The sequence below is a fragment of the Lepus europaeus genome, chromosome 4, assembly GCF_033115175.1.
Source record: "Lepus europaeus isolate LE1 chromosome 4, mLepTim1.pri, whole genome shotgun sequence".
Taxonomy (NCBI): Eukaryota; Metazoa; Chordata; class Mammalia; order Lagomorpha; family Leporidae; genus Lepus; species Lepus europaeus.
Window position 1 is genome coordinate 22,668,480 of NC_084830.1, and position 22,989 is coordinate 22,691,468.

General features: G+C 40.2%; 1 protein-coding gene across 1 annotated transcript in view; it reads right to left on the reverse strand.

Annotated features, from left to right (window-relative positions):
• Positions 1 to 11,820: 11,820 nt before the first annotated feature.
• Positions 11,821 to 22,989, reverse strand: part of DEPTOR (DEP domain containing MTOR interacting protein) — a 163,427-nt gene continuing 152,258 nt past the window's right edge. The window contains exon 9 of the mRNA XM_062188056.1: positions 11,821 to 12,960. Within this exon, the coding sequence (XP_062044040.1) occupies positions 12,832 to 12,960 (129 nt within the window). The 3' untranslated portion in view covers positions 11,821 to 12,831. The remainder of the gene's footprint in view (positions 12,961 to 22,989) is intronic.

Below are 22,989 nucleotides of genomic sequence, written 5' to 3' on the forward strand. Positions count from 1 at the left end.
GAGAGGAGAGAGGGGGGAGGAGGAGGGAGACAAGAGGACAGAGAGGGAGAGGGAGAGGGAGAGGAGAGAGGGGGAGGAGGAAGGGGGGAGGGAAGGGGAGGGGAAGGAAGAGGGGGAGGGGAGGGAAAGGGAGAGAGGGAGGGGGAGCAGAAAGGGGAGGAAGAGGGGGAGGGAGAGGGGGAGGAAGAGGGGGAGGGGAGAGGGAGGGATCCATTTCCCTGGGATGAGCAGATCTCTTGGTTTGCATAAAGCAGACTCAGTTTACACTCTGTTGTCCCAACTTAATCATTCTCAAAAGTGTCCCAGGTGGATGACAAATTGTTCTGTCACAATGCAGGTAACTAAAGCCATGAAGTCACTTTTCCTTTTAAGTTAATTCAAGTTAGTTTTCTGTCACAACAACAAATTCTCACTGACCTAAATTCCTCAAAAGATCTATCTAAAATACAGCTACCTAAGTAGCTTGCCTTTTGGTTGAACTCTGTGGCAGATACCCTGTTTCTGTATCTGCGACTGTGTCTCAGCTTGCTCTGTGGAGTTGACTCCTTGGGTTCTTCCCAGCCAGCCCCTGGCTTGATCACGAGCCCTGTTACTCCACACCCCACCCAAGATCAGCACAGCACATCTCATCAAGAGGCTCTGGGGCCATACTCAGAGAGGACAAGAGCCAGGGCAGGTGTGAGGGCCGCCTGGATGAATGAGCCTCAGCTGTGTTTTCCTTCTTTGCATTGCTGTGCTCAAAATCCAAATTCCTGGAAGAGGGTGTTGATTGGTATAACTTGTGTTAGGGGCCCATTTGTTCACGAGCAGAGACTAGGATGTCCTAATAGGTATCTCACTATAACTGCACAAAAAGAGGAAGAGAATTTACCTCCCTCAAATAGATGGCGCTAGGAGACCAAAAATACATTCGTATCATTTAATAATTCAATAACATAGCCCGTTATTTGTCCGTGTAGGTCAATGAGAGCTGAGTGAGTTGTTAAAATACATGCAGTTGGTACTTGAAAGGAGTGGGGATTTGGAAAAACCAAAACCTCCAAATCCGATCACTCTAAGTGATAATGGGGTGATCAGATATAGCTAAATGATTTATTGTGCATTTCTGTATGCCAGGATTATGACACAGAGGATTGGGACTGGTATTTGTAGGAAATGAACGCATTCTCCTGTCTTAAATGCACCATCTTGAGTTCTCAGCATCAGGGTTCCTCTGTTAGTCAACATCATATTAAAGCTGGTCTCCTGCATCCTCCTATGATTCAGTGTGACTGCCTTTCCCTGGTGTAAATTCCATAGCTCTACCCATCTTCCGGGTTCCTTTCTCTGACTTCTGACCTCATTGTTCTCCTACTTAGGGCACACCTCTCTACCCTCTTCTTCGGCTGCAGCTTTGCAATTTGTCTCTCTTTTTCTACCATCCTTCATCTAGAAAAGGCTTGTGCTTTATTAGGTCTAGTTCAGCCCCTGAGACTTTGTACCTAGCAGTTGCCCTTGCTGGAAGCACCTTTGCTCTTCACTCTAAACTAACAGAAAATGTTGTGAAGAAAGTACTGGTCTTAGAATCTGTGACACCTGACTCATAACCCATCTCTGCCTTTATTGTGTAAGCCTAGGGTTACCCTGCCAGCAGAATGATACCCTTTAGCTTTTCCAAACTTCCACACAGTGCTGCAGATTTGTTTCATGTGTGAATCTTTCGTCTCACTTAGTAATTGGTTATTTAAAAATATATATATATATTTGCTTTTATTTTCTTTAACAACATTGAATTGGAGCAGGCTCATCTATGCTACAATAACAAATCCCTCAAATCTCAATGGCTTAGCATAAGCAAAGTTTATTTTATTAACCTTAATGTGAGTCAGGATATTTTATTCCTCGGATGACTCAGAGGTCCAAGTCTTTTCCACTATCTGTCCACTCCTATCTTGCAGACTCTTGGTCTTTTGGCCCATGTAAGAGGACAGAGGGAATATGAGATTTTACAAAATGCTTTATGGTTAGCTTTGGAAATTGTGTACATAACCTCTCCTCACAAACTATCGATCAGAACTGAATCACATTTCTCACCAGATTGTTTCCCATTTGTAAGAGGAGCTGAAAATGAAGGCTTTTATAGGCTCAGGAAGAAGAAAGATAATTTTTTATTTATTTGAGAGGAAAACAGAAGAAACAGACAGGGAAGAGAGTGAGAGAGCATGCCCATGTACTGCTTTGCTTCCCAAATGCTTGCAAAACCCAGGCCTGAGTTGAGTCCAAAACCAGGACACTCAACCTGCATCTTCCATATGGGAGCCAGGAATCCAATTACTTGAGCCATCTCTACTGCCTCGGAGGGTCATCATTAGCAGGAAGTTGGTGTCAGGACCAAATTCAGGAATTGAATTCATTTACTCTGATGTGGAATATGGGCATTTTAATTACTAAGAGAAATGCCTATGGAGATACCTCAGAAATCTTAATATAGACCTACCATATGACCCAACCATCCCGCTCCTGGGAATTTACCCAAACGAAAAGAAATCAGCATGTGAAAGAGTGATCTGTACCCCCATGCTCACTGCAGCTCAATTCACAACAGCTAAGATATGAATTCAACCCAGATATCCATCAACTGAAGACTGGATAAAGAAATTATGGTACATATACAATGGGGAACACTACACAGTGGTTAAAAAAATGAAATGTTGTTTGCAAAAAATGGATGCAACTGGAAACCATTATACTTAGTAAATTAAGCCAGTCTCAAAAAGACATATATTATGTTTTCCCTGATCTGTGGTAACTAAGAGTACCTAAAAGGTAATCTTTAGGAATGAAATTGACACTTTGAGATGTGATGATTTTGAACAGCCCTTGCTCAACTGTTGAGGAACAGTGTTTTTTCTTCCTACTACTTGTTGAACTCTTAGTGTAGGGTTAATCTTATGAGTGTAAAGTTAACTGAAAATAGATCTTTGTAAAAAAAAAAAAAAGAAGAATGAGATTAGGTGAGGGAGGAGAAAGAAGGGTGGGAGTGTGGGCAGGAGGGAGGGTAGGTGGGAAAAATCACTATGTTCCTAAATTTGTATATATGAAATGCATGAAGTTTGTATACCAGAAATAATTTTTTTTTTAAAAAAAGAGAAAAGTGCCTGTCCCAAAGAAGGAGGATTTGGTGTATCTCTGGTAAACATCTGGTCAAAGTACCACAATCCATTTTATGATTGGTGTGTGCCAAAAATAAAACTGTGCAATGATGTTACATGAGTATGCTTATTATAATAAGTGTAATGATATTATATACTTACATGCCAAGCATATAATCAGCTCCTTACATGGGCTATCTCATTTAACTTTCTAACATTTGTGAGGTGTTGTAAGTATTAAACAAGGTAAATGTGAAAATGATTGGTGCTGATAATTACTCATTTCATTTTTTTGTGGAATATTTCAAATTCCACAGGGAAACTTTCCAAATTGGGACTTTAAAATGGCTCTTGGGTACTGTTTTTTAAATTTACATATGTTTAAAATTCATATTTAACTCATATAAAATACATCATTTTGTCAGAGTTACATGCTAGATTGTGGGGTATACCAAAATGAGGCTTCTAGGGCCTTCAATTGCAAGACGAAACAACTCCATAAATAGAGCTAATATGCAGTTGACAATTACAAGGATGTAAAGATACTTCTGGCTGAATTTGGTGACTTAACTCTAGCTGAGGTTGATTCACAAAGACATAACCTAATTGATCTATAGTAAAAATGGAATTCTGGATGATAGTGCTTTTCTTTGACATAAGATCTTATACTCTCTTCCATCTTTCATTTTTGCCTTCCAGTACATGTTTCCTTTGTCTAGATTATGATTTTTTGCCTCCATTTCCAATTCAGGTCTGACCCCAGCAACTGAGCTTTTTTCTTGATACATCTTTGTATTGTTGCCTAGGTGCTGACCTTTGGGTCTACTTCCTGTTTTTCAGCCATCACAGACCCACCGATGCAGCTTCTCCATTTGGATTCTCTAGTGTCTCTTCTGTTACACAGTGTTATATCCACAGTGCTATTTATGCTCACCCTCTTACAGCCAGCATTACAGAGGTAGAGTTCAGCACTCAATGAAAACTGCAAGAGGCTGCTAGAAGCTGATAAGGAGACATAACAGATCTTTTAGTCAAAAGGAGGAAGGAAAGGGTAAGAGAGAGGCAATGTCAGTTGGTGGCAAAGGAGAACAAGGCAAGGAGAATCAAAACGAAATAGCCTTGCACTCTAACTCCTAGTCATCATGAAGTCTTTCAGAAAGATACTTTCCTTGAACTTACACTAGTCTAGACACTAGCTGCAAAGAAACGTTTCTGCCAGTACAGAAGGGTATTGAATGCAATCTCTGCCAGCACTATTTTTGTCTTGTTCAGTAGAATTCTCTTTGGGGTGGCAGGGGTTAGGAGTGGGGGAAGACTCCACACGGCAAATGACAGGCAGTCTCTGTTTATGCAAAGGGTGGTCTCAGCACTTACAGAACCCTCCAATTGTCTGACCTCACCAGACTTGCCGGACAGACCAATGCATGCTTTGTTTCTGGACTTACTCTTTTCCATATTAAGAGGTTTACATCATCCAGAGACGCCCACGCTGTAGATGATGTGAACAGAGGCCATTACCAAGGAGTATGAAGATGGCACTTCAGCCAACTGTTCAAAGTAGCAGAAGGGTCATGTAGACATTCTGCTCCCTTTACATACAGCTAGGAGGCAGAGTCAGGAAGCCCCCTAACAGTGTGTGCATTGTGAACCATACATGGGTACAGCCATTGAGCTTATAGTGCTCTGGGCCCTAATAATCTTGGATTATTCACAGCCACTTTCCCTCCCAATTAAATTCTGCAACAATCAGTGACTTAGAATATTAAGATATCTTTTAAGAGCCAGATGACAATGTTCATCTTTCTACTTGAAAATTCCAATTCCAATATGTTTTGACTTCTACTTCACGTAAAAAAAGCATAACAAATCCAAGAATGGAGAATTTATCAGGAATTAAAGACAGCATCAACGCTTGCAGCCTGAATTAAAGTTAAAGCTTTTTTCCCGTCAAATATGTGTGTGTGTGTAAACATGTGTTCCAACGTGTCATTGCAAGTCCAGCTTTAAAACTGAGCCCTGACCTTATGACCTGGTTGTTACGAATGTTGGAGGAAGCAGACACAGAAAATGAAAGATTAAGGTGGAATTGAGTGAGGCATTAGAAAGTGATTATTTGCATTAGAAGATGATTACTTGGGACAATGAATGCAAAGTAAACAAAAATGTTCAATAACATACATAAAACGCTAAGTATGTTCATGGCATGCAATGGGCATTCAATAACTATTGCTGTTATCAATGAGAAACTCTTCCTAGGAGCCTGGAGTCTTGGAAGTCTTCCTTGATTCATTTTATGGTAAATGAGTTACTTTAAAAGTCAGTTCTTTTAAAAAATAAATGACCCTCTGACTCTCCCCAATCCTTGCTGCATGTCCACTTTCTTTCTCTAAACTCCAGAGAAGAGATTAAAGTTCCTCTGTATGCCACCAAATGTCAGTCTAGCCTTCCTGTGACTTAAGGAGGACCTAGGGAAAGTGAGGCCACACAAGGATGTTTCCAGGAACCCATGAAAAGGAGAGTGGAGTGTCTCCCACAAGCCATCTAATGAAGGAGCAGGAAATAAGCACCAGAGACCTCTATCCTATGCTCAACTTAACACCTTGGGAAAGACCTGGCATTATTGCAGATTTGGGGAAATTTTAAAAAATACAGGCTTTCATTTAATAAATTTCCATCAAGAGGCTACTGTGTGCTGGATACCTTGTTAGATACTGAGTATATAAGGATTCATTGATGCAGTCCTTATCCTCTAGAGCTCACAGATTTGCCAGATTCCTTTTTGCTGCCCACCTGTACTTATGGTCACTTCATACTCATATTTAATATGACAAAAGGGCCCACTAAATAGAAATTATCAATTATTGTGTTGAATAGAATGAAATGAAACCTGTGCATGAAAACAGGAGACCCTGGATGTTTGCTTCCAGAATAGCATCCATGAAGGAAGCTGGAAAAAGAGCTACTATATTCACAGCTTCAGAACAAGGGCTGACCCAAATGAGATGTAGTGATGTTGAAAAGAAAGAGGGAGGCAAGTAAAATCTCTTTGTGGAAGAAAAGCAAAGACATCAATGGCAGCAACCAGGTGAGAGAAATCCTAGTTCCCAATGCTAAGCAGGGTGGGCCCAAATGCATCAGAAAAGTGTGTGTTTGCAAGGAGCAAAGTCTTAGTCTAGATTTTTCTTTTCCACTACATGTCTGTGTGATCTGGATGCCATAGGAGGCAGGTCCCCTCAGCAATCAGAATAACTGAGTTCCAAGTATATCCCTATCATTTGACCAGTGCACAACCTTGGGCTACTGACTTAACCTCCCTAGAGAGCAGGCATCCTTGCCTATAAAACAGGAATTTTATTAGGACTGATTTTGTGGAGTTGTAGAGAGGATTAAGTGAGGTCATCCACAGAACACATTTAGCACAGGAGCTGGCCTATATTTAGAGTACAATAAATATTTTAGCTATTATTAGTTATTTCTATGACTGTTTTCATCCATAGAGCTATGGAGTAAACCAACAAATATACAGTCTCTCACAGATAAAAATGGTTTTATCACTTAATAATTCTGGTTCAGTCTCATCAATTGGGTGTGTGTGAACACATGACAAGAAAGCAAAGAGAGTGGGTAAGTAGAAGGTGGAATGGGGATCACCCTGTGCTTGTTACCAGAAACAAAATGTGCTTTAATGAACCAAGATGGCGGCCTACGTCCTCCCACTCCTCTTCAAGCATGGAAAGCACTAGAACAATTTTCATTTCCGATGTAGCTCAGACTGGCTAACAGAAAATCTGAGAAAACAGGGACTGTTTATCTAACCCAGACAGACTGGTCTGTTGTCTGTGGATTCCCACCTTCCCGAGGGCCCGTCATACTTGTTCTCCTTCCTTTCTGTTGCTAGAGACCAGACCTGGGGTGCTCCCTGCTTAATAATTTGCTAGCCTGGATGTTACCATGTCCTATAGTCCATGGGTTTCCCAGGTTCAAGAGTAAAGGCTGGTAGTCTGTTTCTTCATTCTGCACAGCAGTGGAAATATACAAAGCTTTTACTATTTGGACACACTAGGTTTTGGCTACCCTTACACACTGTTTCAAAGTTGCAGTTACAGAGCAAATGTCTGCCCTCTTTCTTAAGCCCCCTAGGAGTTCTAAGTATCAGATGTTCCATCCATTCTGATTGGTCCTTGAGAGGTATCACTTAGCCACCGTTTCAAAGCTCCTACTAGGAATGATCTAGGCATTCCAGAGTTCAAGAAATGAGTTTAATATTTAACTCCAGGGGAGCAAAGGGTATTCAGAATAAGATATGGAGTCCCACAGGGCGAAGAGAAAGTCACAGAGGTGGAGTTACACACAAAGGCAAAGGAGTTGTCAAGTCATAGAACAAAGAAAACATTGCCCTTCAGCCAAGTTCTTTACCAAACACTCCTTTATTTTGCCCATGCAAGTATCAGAGAAGCATGGCAAGCAGCAGCCTGTGCTCCCACTCTGGATGCAGAAAGCTTGTGCTAACAAAAGCACAGGGTGGTGGTATTGCTGACATCATTCTAGAATGAATCTCCAAAACCTCTAGACATAGGAGGTTCCCCCAAAGAGAAATGGAACGATGTTTGAATTAAGGTGTTCAGGAAAGGAACTTCCTTTGTACTTGGGATCAAATCTCTAGTATACCTCTATTTGTTGGAAATGAAAAAGAAAAATAACATTCTCAAAAAAAAAAAATTCTCCCAGAGTGATATCAAGCACATGGAATTTTTCCACATAGAATATTCTAGAATACCCACTGACACTGACATGTGTAGGAAGAAAATGATTCTGAATCAAATGTAATACAGAAAAAGCTTTTTAATGTACTTTTTGTTTTGTTTTTTTTCTTGACAAAAGACTTTCAGAAAACATTCATCATCAAGTAGATTTACAAATGGCACTTTTGGCTATAACATGGAATTAGATGAATCACACATAATTCTGATAAATTAGAAGAATGTCAGTTTTATAACACCCTTTCTTAGGATAAAAATGGCTAATTTGTTTTAAAAGACAGGAAAACTGGAACCTTAAAGTCATTTTAAAATGTAACATTTACCTCATGCTCTACTCCTATGTGCTTTCATTCAGTAACTTTAAGAATATTTTTAATAAAGAGAGCAAATAAATCTCAGCCTAATTTTAAAATAGATATATATATATGTGTGTATATATATATATATATATATAAAGTACATTTACTAGTGCATTCGACAATACCATATTCTGTCTTTGCTAATGAACTTCATTTTGGTACAGGGAGATTTATCATTTTGGCATTAATTGAAGAAAAATACATTATACTTGAAATGTGCCTTAAATGATGAAAACAATGGTCAATGACTGACATCAATAGATTTCAACTGACTAGCACAATGTTCTTGAATTATTCAGATCATTAATAATCAAAATGAAACAGGATTAATACTCACAGGAGAGAATAGTTAATATCATTTGTATAAAATAGATTTTAAAAGCAGATTATTTCCTAAACATATTTAAAAGCATAAGTATTTGGAAATGTAAGGCTCCAAATTGAATTAATTGAAATTTCAATTACTCATTTCTGTCCCTTCCAGCACAGCCACCTTTCTTATGATGGTGTGAAGTTGACCACATCTACCCTGTGCAAAGATGGTTCTTTTCTTCATGCTATCCACCACTTCTCAACCAGTTCCTGTATTAACTTATATGGTTTTAAAACAGACAAAAAGCAATCCAAAAGCCAACTGCATTTTTGTCTTTCTATAATAGAATATGGCTTTCAAATTTGCACATTCTGTACTAATGAAAGAACAAAAATGACTTGCATCTCTATCACAACACAAATACATCCCACAAACAACCTAAAAATCAAAAGTGTTTTCTAAAGCGTAAGAGAAAGACATTTTAGGGGTTCCCAATACATGAAACCTCACATTCTATAACCTTTCCTATTTGAAGATTATATATACAGACATACATATATGAAATAAGAGTTCTTAGAAACACTGTTTATTATTAACTTAGGACAGGTTTTGGTGCTACATCTAGAATTTCTTTTTTTATTTTAAAGCAGCACACCATGGAAATATCACCCAAAATACTGTATTTTTATTATGTAATTTAAGAATCCAAGAGTTGAAATAATTAAAGAATAGTCTCATATCTTTGCAGGTACATGGCACTGCTTATGAATATCTTATGAATATCTTCAAGCCAAAGGCCTATTTTGGCTTCATTATCTTCCGCTGAAGAAGACTCTTCTCTACAGGCATAGGTCTGAAAGAAATTAGACTGGCATTTGCCCACACTCTGACCCAACAAGCCTCAAGAGGTTGGGCATACCACACAGCCAAGTCACATCTTAGTTTCCTCATCAGTCAGATAAAAAGACTGCACTGTGTTCTATGTGGCCCTGTGTAGTACTATCATTTTAGGATTTTCTGACTGAAATTTTTATTCATGACTTAAGATTACACATCTACCCAGTTGTGTGCATCTAGATACCCAAAAGCTTTCAGTAACTAGGTCACCTCTTGAGTGTTTCATTCAACAAATAGTGGGTACCAACTCTCGGTGGATTAACATTGGCCACAAATTATTTGAAGCTCTTCCCATCAAAAGGTGGAATCTATTTCCCTACCCTTAGGATAGCTTTATGGCTTATCTTGACTCACAAAATGGTGGTAAGGTGACACTGTTACTTCGAAGCAAGTCAAGGAAAAGTCCTAGGGTTTCTAACCTCACTCTCTTTGATCTCAGCCTGGACTAGCCATGGAGAAATACTACAAGGAGTGGAGCTGCATGTACTGGGCAAAGCTCCGCCCAACCTCAAGACATGCATGGGGCCATCCAAAATCAACCAGCCTCTGACTCACCTGCTCCTTGACCTAAATGTGTGTAGGTCTGCATGTAGATCTTCATGAAGCAGTTCTGTCTAAAGTGCCCACCTGCAGAACCATGAGTTTGTAGGTAGTGCTGCAGCAACTACAATTTGGGGCTATCTATTAGACAACAGTGGACAATCGACATACTACTGTGTCAAAACTTGTGCTGGGTGAAGGGAACAACCTTGATACCAATACAGTCCCTATTCCACACATGCTTGGAGTGCAGTTAGGGAGACAGACATGCAACAGAATAATAGCAAAGTAAATGTCAGCAGTGTTCCAAGGGGTAGTGGTGGTGGTATAAGAGCCCACTGAAATTTAGAAAAGAGGCATTAATCGCAGAACTGGGTAGTTGACACAGGCTTCTCAGGGGAAATGGTATCCATAGAGAGTTCTTAAGAAAAAACAATCTCTGGCCAACGAGGGAAAATAAAGAACATCTTAGGGAGGAGAAAGTACCTGTGCCAAGGCTAGAGTGAGGGAGAGGGGGCCCTAGGGAAGTGAGGGCATTCATTTTCATTGCTGAGTGAGGATGCCAGGGACAGGAGGCAGGAGTAGCTCTCGTGGCCTTAAGAGGGTCTTTGGCACTTGGCCTTTACACTGAGGATGACGGGAAACAGTTTCCTCCATCTCTGCCTGCTTTCCTTGTGGGCAGGAGGAAGCTGTGTAGAGTAGATAAAAAGATCAGCTTCTCTGGTGCTATAGGGAAGTTATAGATGCCAGGGTCCAGAGCAACGGGGAGGAGGCTGCAAGCAGAAAGTGGAAGAAGCAGGCAAGAAGATTTCATCTCTTGAAAGATGTTTCCTCTTCTTTTGTCAACAAATACCAGCAGTCATAAAGCAGTTAAGATTTATCGTTTAAAGATGCTATAACAATATTTTATGGTGAAAAAAGGCCATCCACTTACTCACTGTGTGGCCTTGGGTACAGGACCACCCTGTCAAGGGTCAGTCTTCTCATTTACAAAAGGGGGATAAACAGCATGGACCTCACAGGGCAATTAGGCTAAATGATCTAAAGTCCCACAGCATCTGGCACAGAATAAGCACTCAGTATAAGATCCCCAAATGGAGCAGGATTGGGGGAGGGGTAACACAGGCTTTAGCTTTAAACAAGCCCTTGTCTGAGTTCAGGCTATATCGCTTAGTAGTTTCTGTAGCTGTGTGCAGACTTAGCAAACATTTTTCATCTTGTTCAGACTTAGTTTCCACATCTGAAATATGTGACTATTGGCATCTACCTTGCAGGGCTGTGATAAGCATTAACAAAGATCATACACATTAAATGCCATAATACAGAGTCTGGCATACAGTATAAACGCACATACACATAAGTCATCATTTTATTTCAAGGCAGAATGACAGTACTAATGTTAGACATTTCAATATTACTTCAAAATCCTATTTTCAGACTAAAGCTACAGAGCAGGAAAGAAACACTGACATGTGTGTGACACATTATATATATATGTATATATGTATATATAAAACACCTTGAGCATTGTATGTCTATTCCACCAGGACCAACACAATTGGTAGATAACCTATCCCAAAGAAATGGCTGAGCTAAAACATTCATGCGTTATTTTGTTAATGCAGGATAAGTAATCTCATCATTCAGAATTCAGGATGTGAAATGAAAAGACTGTATTCCCTGACTCCGTAATTTGGCACTTTGAGGACTTTCCTCTATACATCAACCCCCAAATGCACCCTTTTCTAGATCAAAAGAGATACATGCATATAAACAAATGAGATGAAAAGTATAAAACAAGATAGTGATTTGGCCAAAAAAAAAAAAAAAACCTCCCCCAATAAGCAGCATGTCATGTCCTTCAAATATGTTACATTATAATGTTAGTAAAAAGTCAAGCGAAGAAGGTTATTTTGAAGTTTCAAGTTTCATCACAGATGATGGGCCAAGTTCTGAAATACTTCCCTTAAAAAGTGACACTTTCAAAATGAAATCTTGCCAGAAAGGCTCATTTTGAATTTTATATGTGTGCATACAATCTTCTCTGTTTTCACATTCAACATATTTGGAATTCATTCTAGAAAGCTGCTGTAGCTGATGTATAGAACAAAACATTGTAACCTCAAAAAGAGAAAACAGGGCTAAACAGTTTTAAGTAGTATCTCCCTGTCTGTCGCCACCCATGGCATCACAGCATCTTTGTGTTTTTGTTTTTTTGCTAATGCCATGAATGATTGAAAGATGTTAAAAGTAGGTATTAAAGGTAGCAATTAAGAAAATAATTTCTTATTGGCTTTTAAGAACTTGAGTGATTTAGAACCTTCTTTAAAATGCTAGTTAACAAATCACACTCCTTTGGATGTTGCTTTAATTTGTAACAGTGGACTTCAGATCTGCTCTCAAACACTTCCATGCTTATTTTGGTGAAAGTACCATTTAAAGTCTGAACAATCACTCCATTAACTCCTATAAAAAAGAATTTCAGCATGCTGTGGTTTTGGCCAGAGAAGCAACTTTGGCCAGAAGTCAACAACTTTCTGCAAACAGAGATAAAAAACAATGAGCGAGAATCACAAATGGAAATCTAGTAAGGCAATTTTGTAGGAAAGCTCTATTTCCCAAATGCTTTCTGCACTGATGCTTTTTAAAAGATGTGTTACCCGATTCTTCCACATTCAGTGTATGAAACTCAACTGAAGATGAGTATGTACAGAGAAAAGTTTGTATGTCCAAAGCCATCCACTTGCATGGAAGTCTTGTCTCTGCATTGCTTGGCACCGTTCTGGCTTTGATCACCCACAGGCCACTGAAGGGCTGGGCGGTCCTGCAGCTCAGCATTCTAACTCCTCCATGACTTCCATGACAATTGTCCGTGGGCCCGTCAGGATCAGATTGCTCACGGTCCGGTAGTCTACATGCAGCACATTGAGTCCGTTGACAGAGACGACAAACTGGCAGACCTAAAAGAATGGTGGAAAGAAAGACCATCTAATACAGCTCCTGGTGTTTCATAGCTAAGAAAAACAATTTATTTTGATGCAAAGAATTTTAAAAATAATATATGAATGAGAGAACTTCAAAATACCATGGAAATGCATATTTTGGAAAGCTAGACATAGATTTCAATTTTTTTGCCCCTGAAAACAGACTAGACCAACAACGGTCAACCTTTATGCAGTGAGTGTTTGTTATCCTGTGGCAGGAGACAGAAATATAGCACAATGAAAACTAGCATTCAGTTATGAGAGACCACTCTGCAAATGTCATAGTGAGACTGATAAATTCATGTTGACTTGTTGAAGGGCAATAGGAATTAATGAAGTGCTAAGTGAATGTGCAATTTTGAATAAACTGAAATGACTGAAGGAATAAACCAAAAAAAGGTACACATAGTACTATGTCAGAGGCTTTTTCTTGCTCCTAAGGAATTATCTCTTCTTTCATTGAGAAGAACAAAAATAAAACAAAAGAAAAGACAATAGGCAGGAAGAAGGGAGAGAAGTTGGGGAGAGGTGAAGGAGGCAGACTACGGAGCTAACATGTATCAAGTTAGTGATGTCTCCCACATCTGCTGTTCTCATCATCAGAATTCTTTAAGTATGATGCCTGAATCATTAATGTACATACCTGTACATAATGTACATAATGTACATCCCAATTATTAGCTAGCTAATAAATTAATTTAGTGTTGAAGATTCAACCAAAGAATATGGAAACTAGTAAAATACTTTGGAAATCAACATTTGCTTTTATTGTTTTCTGAGTGGGTAATAAATTTAAACACTGTATTAAGTCCAAAAATATCTATACTTACGAGGGTACTTCAAAGAACTCATAGAAAAATAGAATGTATTTTGTTACACATTTTAAAATCTATGCATAATGGTCTTCAAAAAGTTCATGAAAATGCATATCATGAAAAAATATGTATTTAAAAAATTTTATACCAAAATAAACATCTTTTAATTCCATTTTCCATGAATTTTCTGAAGTACCCTCATATTACTTAAAAATACCCAAATTAGAGAGTATTACAAAAGGGGTTGATGCTGTGGTGTACTGGGCTAAGCTTCTACCTATGGAGCCAGCATTCCCATATGAGCGCCAGTTGTTATCCCAGCTGCTCCTCTTCCAATCCAGCTCTCTGATATGGCCTGGGAAAGCAGTAAAAGATGGCCCAAGCACTTGGACCCCTACCATCCATATGAGAGACTCAGATGGAGTTCTGGGCTTCTGGCTTTGTCCTGGAGCACCCTCAAGGGTTGTGGTCATTTGGGGAGTGAACCAGCAGATGGAAGACCTTTCTCTCTGTCTTTCCCTCTGTCTGTAACTATCTCTCAAATAAATAAATAAATAAATAAATAATAAATCCTTTTATAAAAAAGTAGAAAGACAGTCCTGCTTCTGTGCGAAAGATATGGGATTTGGAATCCAAGGATAGGGATTTAAATCTTAGACCCTTCTGCTGGCTAAACTTAGTCATCTCTTCTATGTCTTATGTATAAACAGAGTTAGATACAAATGCCTGTCCTCATCAGTTCAAATTACAAAATGCACCTAAAAATCTCTTTGCAATTACCAACCACTATGAAAATGCTAGTTTCCATTAGTTTCATTCCCTTTAAAAATATCCACTTTGTTCATGGTCATATGCAAAACAAAATGGAGAGTGGACAATAAATAGAATGGTTCTTTACTCAATAAACACCAGCTGTTATTGTCATAAACCATAATATTTTTTTCTTCCCCAATCTACATTAGTAGGGTGTTTTCTCTACATAGAGAGAGCACATAATCATTGTATCTCCTTTCCCATTTCCACAAATCTCTCTTCATGGACTCAGGGCACAATCGCAGTTCACCAAGGTTGAAGCCACGGGCATAATCAAGGACATGTTTGCAGATCGTAATCCATCCTGAAGTAGGCAGAACAATTTACATTCTTTTAGTGAAGACATTAACTATGTTTTGTTTTCCTCTGCAGCAACAGCTCCAGGAGCCAAAGAGTGGGAGGAGTTTCACATGCCTCTCAACCCAGAGCCTTCAAACATAGGCCTGGGCTCTTCTTTCCTCCAAAGGGATGAACATTGTTTTTGTGTGGTCAAATGAGAAGGCAGGTGTTTCTAAGTGAGTCCACGGTCCAGCTAGTCCTTCATCAGCTCCCCCAGAATAGATGCATTTCTCTGTATCACTCAGGGACCATATTCAGCACTTAGTCTTACTCTGTTTTGTCTGTTTCACAAAGCAACTGTTTAATTGACCAGCATTGAAAAATCAGGAAATCTTCATGAATCTTCCTGTCTCTGGGACAGTCTGAGGATAACATCAAACCTGGATGGCTCAGTGGCAGTGACTGTGTAGGGACTGTCCCTTCAACATGTGACACATGACTTCTGATTTGGCACAGTCTTTGCCACTTCCTATTTTTCTTACACTTAGCTGATGAGCATATGGTCCCTGATCTGGGGCTACCAGCAGGAAAGAGTTGGAGAGAAAATGACTAGAAGCTTCAATAATTAGGGACCCCTTGGGGATGCCATTTTGTCACAACAGGTTAACCACATGCTTGTAATGTACTGTATCCCTTATTGAAGCACTGGGTTGAGCTCAGCCTGCTCAGCTTCCGATTCAGCACCCTGCTAATGTGCCCAAGAAAACAGCAGAAGATGGCCCAACTATTTTGTCCCCAGCACCCACATGGGAGACCCAGATGGAGTTTGAAGCTCCTGACAGTTATCTGGGGAGTGAACCAGCAAATGGAAGATCTCTTTCTCTCTCCAAGTAAATAAAATAAATCTTTAAAAAATTTTAAGAAAAAGAACTGAGGGACCTTCAACTGATGAAAGGAGAAATAAAATTTGGGATATACATACAAGGGAATATTATTTTAACAATAAAATGGAACAGACTCACAGGATGAGCCTTTATAAGTGAAAGCCAGTCATAATAGAAGACATACTAAAGGAGCCCACTGAAATGAAATGTTCAGAACAAATCCATGGAGCCAGTTGATTTCTGCTTACCTAGGGTTGGAAATGGGGTGACTAGGCTATAAGAGATATCGTTAATGGGTATAAGGTTTCTTTCACAGGTGATGAAAATGTTCTAAGACTGTGATGATAGTTACATAATTCTGTGTATATATACTTTACACAGTGGATTGTATGCAATGTGAATTGCATCTCAATAAAGCTTCTATAAAAAGAATACAAAACAAAGGGAAGAGGGGTCTGATGCTCTCAGTGGGTCTCCTTGTAGACTGGAGAGCAAGGCTGTAGGTTTAGTTCAGATATGAGATCTTGTGAAGCTCTTGATTGTGAGGTTCTTGGAGGCTACAGAGGCTTGAATGGTAACAGCTCTGTGCTTGGGAGGATAAGCATTCTGTGACCTCTGCCCAGGTGGTGCTCAGGGGCAGCCACCTAGGCAGGCTGGGAGTAAACCAGTAGCACCAGTAACTAGCACTGTTTGAGGTCCACTTTGCTAAAATACCCCTAAGCTCTGGGCTGGGAGCCAAGGCAGGTGTGGGACACCTGTGATCCCAAAAGGAAAGGGCACCAAAGTTACCTGATAATGGACTTGTCATCAACCTTGGTGGATGGTGACTTGAACTGAATTTAATTTAGAAAAAGACAAGAAGGACATTTCTTGGTTTATATGTGCGTGTATGTATGTGTGTACATCTGCACATATATCCCCATATTCCTCAAATATCAAAATTTGTGACAGATATACTCTTTTGTTAAATAAGGCCGATTCAAGGCTACCGCAGGTGTAAAGACAGTCTAAGTCCCCGGCATTCCCACTTGGTCTCCAGAGTGGCAGAGGACAAGAGCAGTGGTCACAGTGCATCAGGAGTCGCTTAGATCCAACAATCCTCTTGACCTGTGCTGCTACCAGGCTATATGTCTGGGAGTATAAGGACCAGGTGATGATCCACAGTCACTGGTGTTATGGAGACAAGGCTAAAACAACTTGCACATACAGTGTGTAAAGACTTGAAATTAAATAAAGATTTAAACAAGCTTTCTTGGGCCATCAAAGAAAGAGGCACCTTTCTCTGAAGGGAGGAAAGAACTTCTACTTTGATTATGGCCTTGTCTAAATAAGGTCGGAGTTTGTGAACTCAAGAGGCTTGCATAGCTTTGGCAGCTCATGACAAGAGCCTCAGGTGATTACTGACGTCATAAATAAGAGTGCCAATTGTTAAATCAACAACAGGAGTCACTGTGCACTTACTCCTTATGTAGGATCTCTGTCCTTCATGTGTTGTACTATGCGAATTAACGGTATAACTAGTACTCAAACAGTACTTTATACTTTGTGTATCTGTGTGGGTGCAAACTGTTGAAATCTTTACTTAGTATATACTAAGCTGATCTTCTGTATAGAAAGATAATTGAAAATGAATCTTGATGAAGAATGGGATGGGAGAGGGAGTGGGAGATGGAATGATTGTGGGTGGGAAGAAGGTTATGGGGGGAAAAGCCACTATAATCCAAAAGTTGTACTTTGGAAATTTATATTTATTAAATAAAAGTTAAAAAAAACAAACAAACAAGTTGTTCTGGCCTTCATGAAATGTACAATAAAGTTTAGGAGGGCAGGCAGGATCCTTTTCAAAAGAGTAGACAATCTCCCAATACATTCTTTCATTTGTTGAAAACCTATTCTTATCCAAGTACCAATCCAAGTACTTCACATACTAAATCAAAAATCCATTTAACAGCTACATGCTGACATCTGTTGGATTGTGGCCATCCAGTTGTAATTCTGTGCAAGTCAACTTGATCTCCTTCTTAGGTCTTCCCTTCACTCTGCTGTGGGCAACATGGATAGGAATGCCAACCAAGTTGCTCTACCTTCCTCAATTCTTGGAGTTACCTGACCCAACCCTGGTAAATCAGGCTGTCTCCTGGACCACTGACTCTGAATCTGAGAGCTGAGACACACAGTAGAGAAGCTTCATCAGTTCCGGTACTTAGGCCTTGAGATTTGCCGTGGCTCCTGTCCTCTGTCAAGCCAAGAGCTGCCCTCTTTATATGCTTGACATCCTTCTGATCAACTTTTTTCCCTTATGATAGTGGCTTCTGTAACTCTGCAAATGAAGGGGGATGGAGCACATTCTCTCTAATAGCATGGGTTGGCAACCCATGATCCACAATTCAATACTTAGGAACCAACTGAATGTCAGAGAGGCTATATTATTTGCTAAGATCAAACAGATGAGTGTCACATCTGGAATTTAAACTCCATATGACTCCACAGTCCTACATAAAATACCATATATATATATATATATACATATATATATGCAAATTCTGAGGAATGCAGAAAATTGTGGATGACAATTTTTAAAAAAAGATTTATTTTATTTATTTGAAAGGCAGAGTTACCAAGAGAAAGGGAGAGACAGAGAGAAGAGAGACAACATTTCATCTGTTGGTTCAGTCCCCAAATGGCCACAATATTCTGGGGCTGGGCCAAGCTGAAGGCAAGGAGGCAGGAGCTTCTTCCAGAAGACAAATATTTTTGAATTTCACTGTTAAATAGTCCTATATACATTCAAATAAATATCATATGGTTAAGATTAGGTTCTTCTACCTTCATAACAAGGTTTTTATTCATTCAAATTTGCATTGCTTTTTGTGTCATTTAAACCTCTCTGGCATATAAACTTAGACACTTATTTCAAAATTTTTCCTTGAATAGAAAAAAAATTTTCCTTGAATAAGTAAAAGAAATGCTTTCAAAATATTTTTCATGCATATATTCCAGGTATTATTTTTAGAGTCAGGCTAAGACGTTAAGATGTCACCTCTCCCTAAGTAGCCTCAATAATTGCTTTGGTTCCAGCAGTTCTAATGTCCTATTACTAATAATGTACAAAATAATCCAGAAAAGCAGGTATTGCTATGTCATATATTTAGTTAAGATGGACTTTCAATTAGCATCTATGGTACACCATGTTCTGCAAATCAACACATATTATGAGTAACCACAGGAAGCAACAGCCTAGGGAAAGTGATTTTTCCTCTATATTATAAAGCACACAGACTTAAACCAGAACATAGAATTACCTCTGACTGGGCTCATTTTGGAACATATTACCTCCTGCTTGGGGTGGGGTGGAGGGATTCAAGGGAGGTTGTAAATGTTCTTCTGCTTACAATTATTTTTTATCACATCTGTTTTCAAAGACTGGATCACAACTCTTATTCCAGCAGTTGTTAGAAAAGGGGTCAATCATGATCCCATGTAGCTGCTCAAGAACTCATCTCACACAAGGAGGTAGCACCCTAACTTTAAATGAAGGGCTATATTCTCTGTGATGAAAAGTACTAGGTTAGTAATGTCTCTCAGCAGATGGATGATAGAGGAACATTCTATGAACCAAAGTTGGCCTTGTAAGAGTTAACAGGAAGAGGGAGGCAGTACTGGGAACATTTCAGGGTGTGATCAGGTTGAGACAACTACTGAGGCTGACGTCCAGCCTCCCTCGTGTTCAGAAGCCAAACCAATAAAACAATCTTGCCTCTAATTCCTCTCCCAGCAGACACACGATAACCTTCCAGATAGACTGAGTGCCCATGGAGTTGTGCAACTGCACATTTGTTCTTATAGGGCTGCAGACACCACAATGATTCAATTGTTTCATCCAAAGTGGGAATGAGGCTGCTTAGAAAACACAACACCTATGGTTACACAAATGCCTTTTCATTGTGTGTATATCTGTATTCACCAAGCTTCAACCTGTACCTCTGAAACTGCTGCACTCGTGTGAATGCCATTTGGATTTGCCTCTACTTTTCTTTGTTTCTGACCTTGAAGAATAAAGACTGAAGGAAAAGGCAGCTTTAAATTTTCCCTGAAAATTTACAGGAAACTGACAGAGACAAAGAGATAGTTTCAGAGAGAGTTCAAAGGAGGAGAAAGATAAAATAGACACAACTAGATGCAGACGATACTCGGGAGGAGCTCAGTCCTGGTTAGTAGGATTAAGGAAGCCTGCCCAGTTAAATGATACGAAGAACAGAAACAAGATGTTAGGAAGCCAGAACTCAAACTCTTAATGAAGTAGAATGCACAGATACATTCTAGAGATCATCCTGATCAAGCTTCCACTCAAAGTAGGGCTCTTCTACAAATTTCTTCCAGGTATCTAGCTCATCTTCTCTTGACTACTTTAAAAAAAAAGATTATTTTATTTGTTTGAAAGGCAGAGTATGGAGAGGGGGAGGCAGAGATGGAGAGAGAGGGGGAGAAGGAAAGAGAAGGGAGGAGAAGGAGAGAGAGAAGGGAAGAGAGAGAGAGAGAGTCCGACCGCGAGCTTCCACCCATTGGTTCACTCCTGAAATGGCCACAACAGCCAGGACTGAGCCAGACTGAAGCCAGGAGCCAGAAGTTTCATCAGGGTCTCTCCTATGGGTGCAGGCATCTAAGGACTTGGGTTATCTTCTGCTGCCTTCCCAGGTGCATTATTAGCAGGGAACTGGATTGGAAGTGGAGCAGCTGGGACTGGAACTGGCACCCATATGGGAAGCCAGTGTTGTTGGCAGTGTCTTAACCCATTACACCACAATGCGCTGGCCCCTCTGGAATACTTGTTATGCAGGAAATGCACCTGCTATGGAGGGAGGCTACTTTGAGTCAGGTGCTTGTTAGAAGTTCCAGCTATTCATTCAGTCAATATTATTTAAACCACTTTCTCCACGCAATTGCTTAAGTGGAAAACACACCCAAATACAAAAAGGTAGATTTCAAAACAGTGCCAATGAGCCACCTTTGGGAACCTGTTGAAAGTGATTTCTGAGATCTTATCCAAGATCTATAAGATCAGGCACTCAAGAATTTGCATCATTATTGAGCAAACACAGCACTAGGTTGAGAATACAATGCTGTAAGTATCCATCATGTGTTTTTTTAAATTAAAGATTAAATATGCATACCTGTTAGTATTAGAATAGGGTATTCTTTGACCAAGAGCACTAACAGCCTCATATAAGAGACAAATTGACATTTCAGTTTTTACTACTTGCCTGACGTCCTTTTTAGAGGCAAATTTTGCTTTTAGACTTCAGAATAATACTGCATCACATGTGTAAGTTTAGAATTATTATCAGAGATAACACTCAAGTTATCCAAAGCATGAAATTGAAAATGATAAAACATGCTGCCATGTTTGATCGATCATCTATGGCTTTAAAGCCATTTGTGAAGCTGTCTCTCAGTTTTGTTTTTTAAATTTTATTTCTTTTTCATTTGATTTTCAGAGACAGATAGTGAAAGATCTTCTGTCCTTTAGTTCACTCCCCAGATGCCTGCAATTGTTTGGATAGATTGAGGTCAGGAGCCTGTAGTTCAATCTAGGTCTCCCATGTGAGTGGCGGGGATCCAACTACTAACACCAGCACTTGCTGCCTCCTGTTATCTTAGTAGGAAGCTATGTGGTATGGAACACAAGTGTCCCAAGTGGTGGCTTAACCACTGTGCCAAATGCTCACCCCTCTGGCCATTCTCATAAGGGCCCATTCATGAGGCTTCTGCATCCGTGAGCTAATCATTGCCTAAATATTCCACCTCCTATTACCCTTGGAGGCTAGGATTTCTCTGTATGAACTTCCAAAGGACACACACATTTAGACTACAGCAGTTCCTACCCCAGACCACTTCTTGAGTCACAATCTGCCAGCCAGCATGGGCAGGGTTACAATAGCTACTAAGAATGCCTAACGTTTCCCGAGTTATTTACATGTGTAATTTCATTAGCAACGCCTAACGCATCCTATGAGGCAGGCATTATTATTTTTATCCCCATTTCATAATTGAGGTTACTAATTCAGAGAGGTCAAGTACAGACCCATGTTGGTAGAATTAGAAAGCGGTGAAGCTAGGATTCTGACTCCAGACTCCAGTATGTAAACCCTCCCGTAAAAGTAGCATTGACACCATGCAGATAAATAATATGACCTGGTGCTAAGCACCTCTGACACATAACGAATTTCTTCAGAACACTGCATATGATTTTTCCTTCTACAATTCCTGAAAATGGGATAATTCTCACCTGATGATCATCATCATTACAACAATTGTCATCACCATCATCTTTATTTAGGGAGGAAAATAATGAGTACTGAGAAGGCTGCATTGTTGCTCTCCTAAAAACAACTGGGGGAGAGGGGCAGGGCAGGAGGGTAGGGCTTGTGACATAGCAGGTTAAGCTATCACCTGCAGAGCTGGCATCCCATAAGGGTGCCAGTTTGAGTCCCAGCTGCTCCACTTCCCATCCAGCTCTCTGCTAGTGCACCTGGGAAGGCGGCAGAGGGCTTTCGCCCCTGCACCCCTGTGGGAGACCTAGAAGAAGCTCCTGGCTTCTGGCTCCTGGCTTTAGCCTGGCTGGGTACTGTCTGTTGTGGCCATCTGGGGAGTGAACCAGCAGATGGAAGACCTCTTTGTCTCTCCCTCCCTTTCTGTAACTCTGCCTTTCAGATAAATAAAATAAAACAAAACAAAACTGGGGGACAGACATTGTGGTGCCATGGGTTAAGCCACCCCCTGGGCTGTCTGCAACCCATATTGGAGTGCCAAGGATCCAGTCCTACCTCTGCCATCTGGTCCAGCTTCCTGCTAATGCACCTGGGAGGTAGCAGATAATGGCTCAAGCCCTTAAATACCTGCTACCCACATAGGAAAATGGAGAGGAGTTTCTGATCCATCATTTTAGCATGGCCCAGTCCTGGTGTTATAGGATTTGCGTAGTAAACTAACAAATAGAAGATCTTCCCTTCCTACCCTGTCCATTGCTCTGCTTTCCAAATAAATAAAAATGAGGCTGGCGCCGCGGCTCAATAGGCTAATCCTCTGCCTGCGGCGTCAGCACACCGGGTTCTAGTCCTGGTTGGGGCGCTGGATTCTGTCCCGGTTGCTCCTCTTCCAGGCCAGCTCTCTGCTGTGGCCCGGGAGTGCAGTGGAGGATGGCCCAAGTCCTTGGG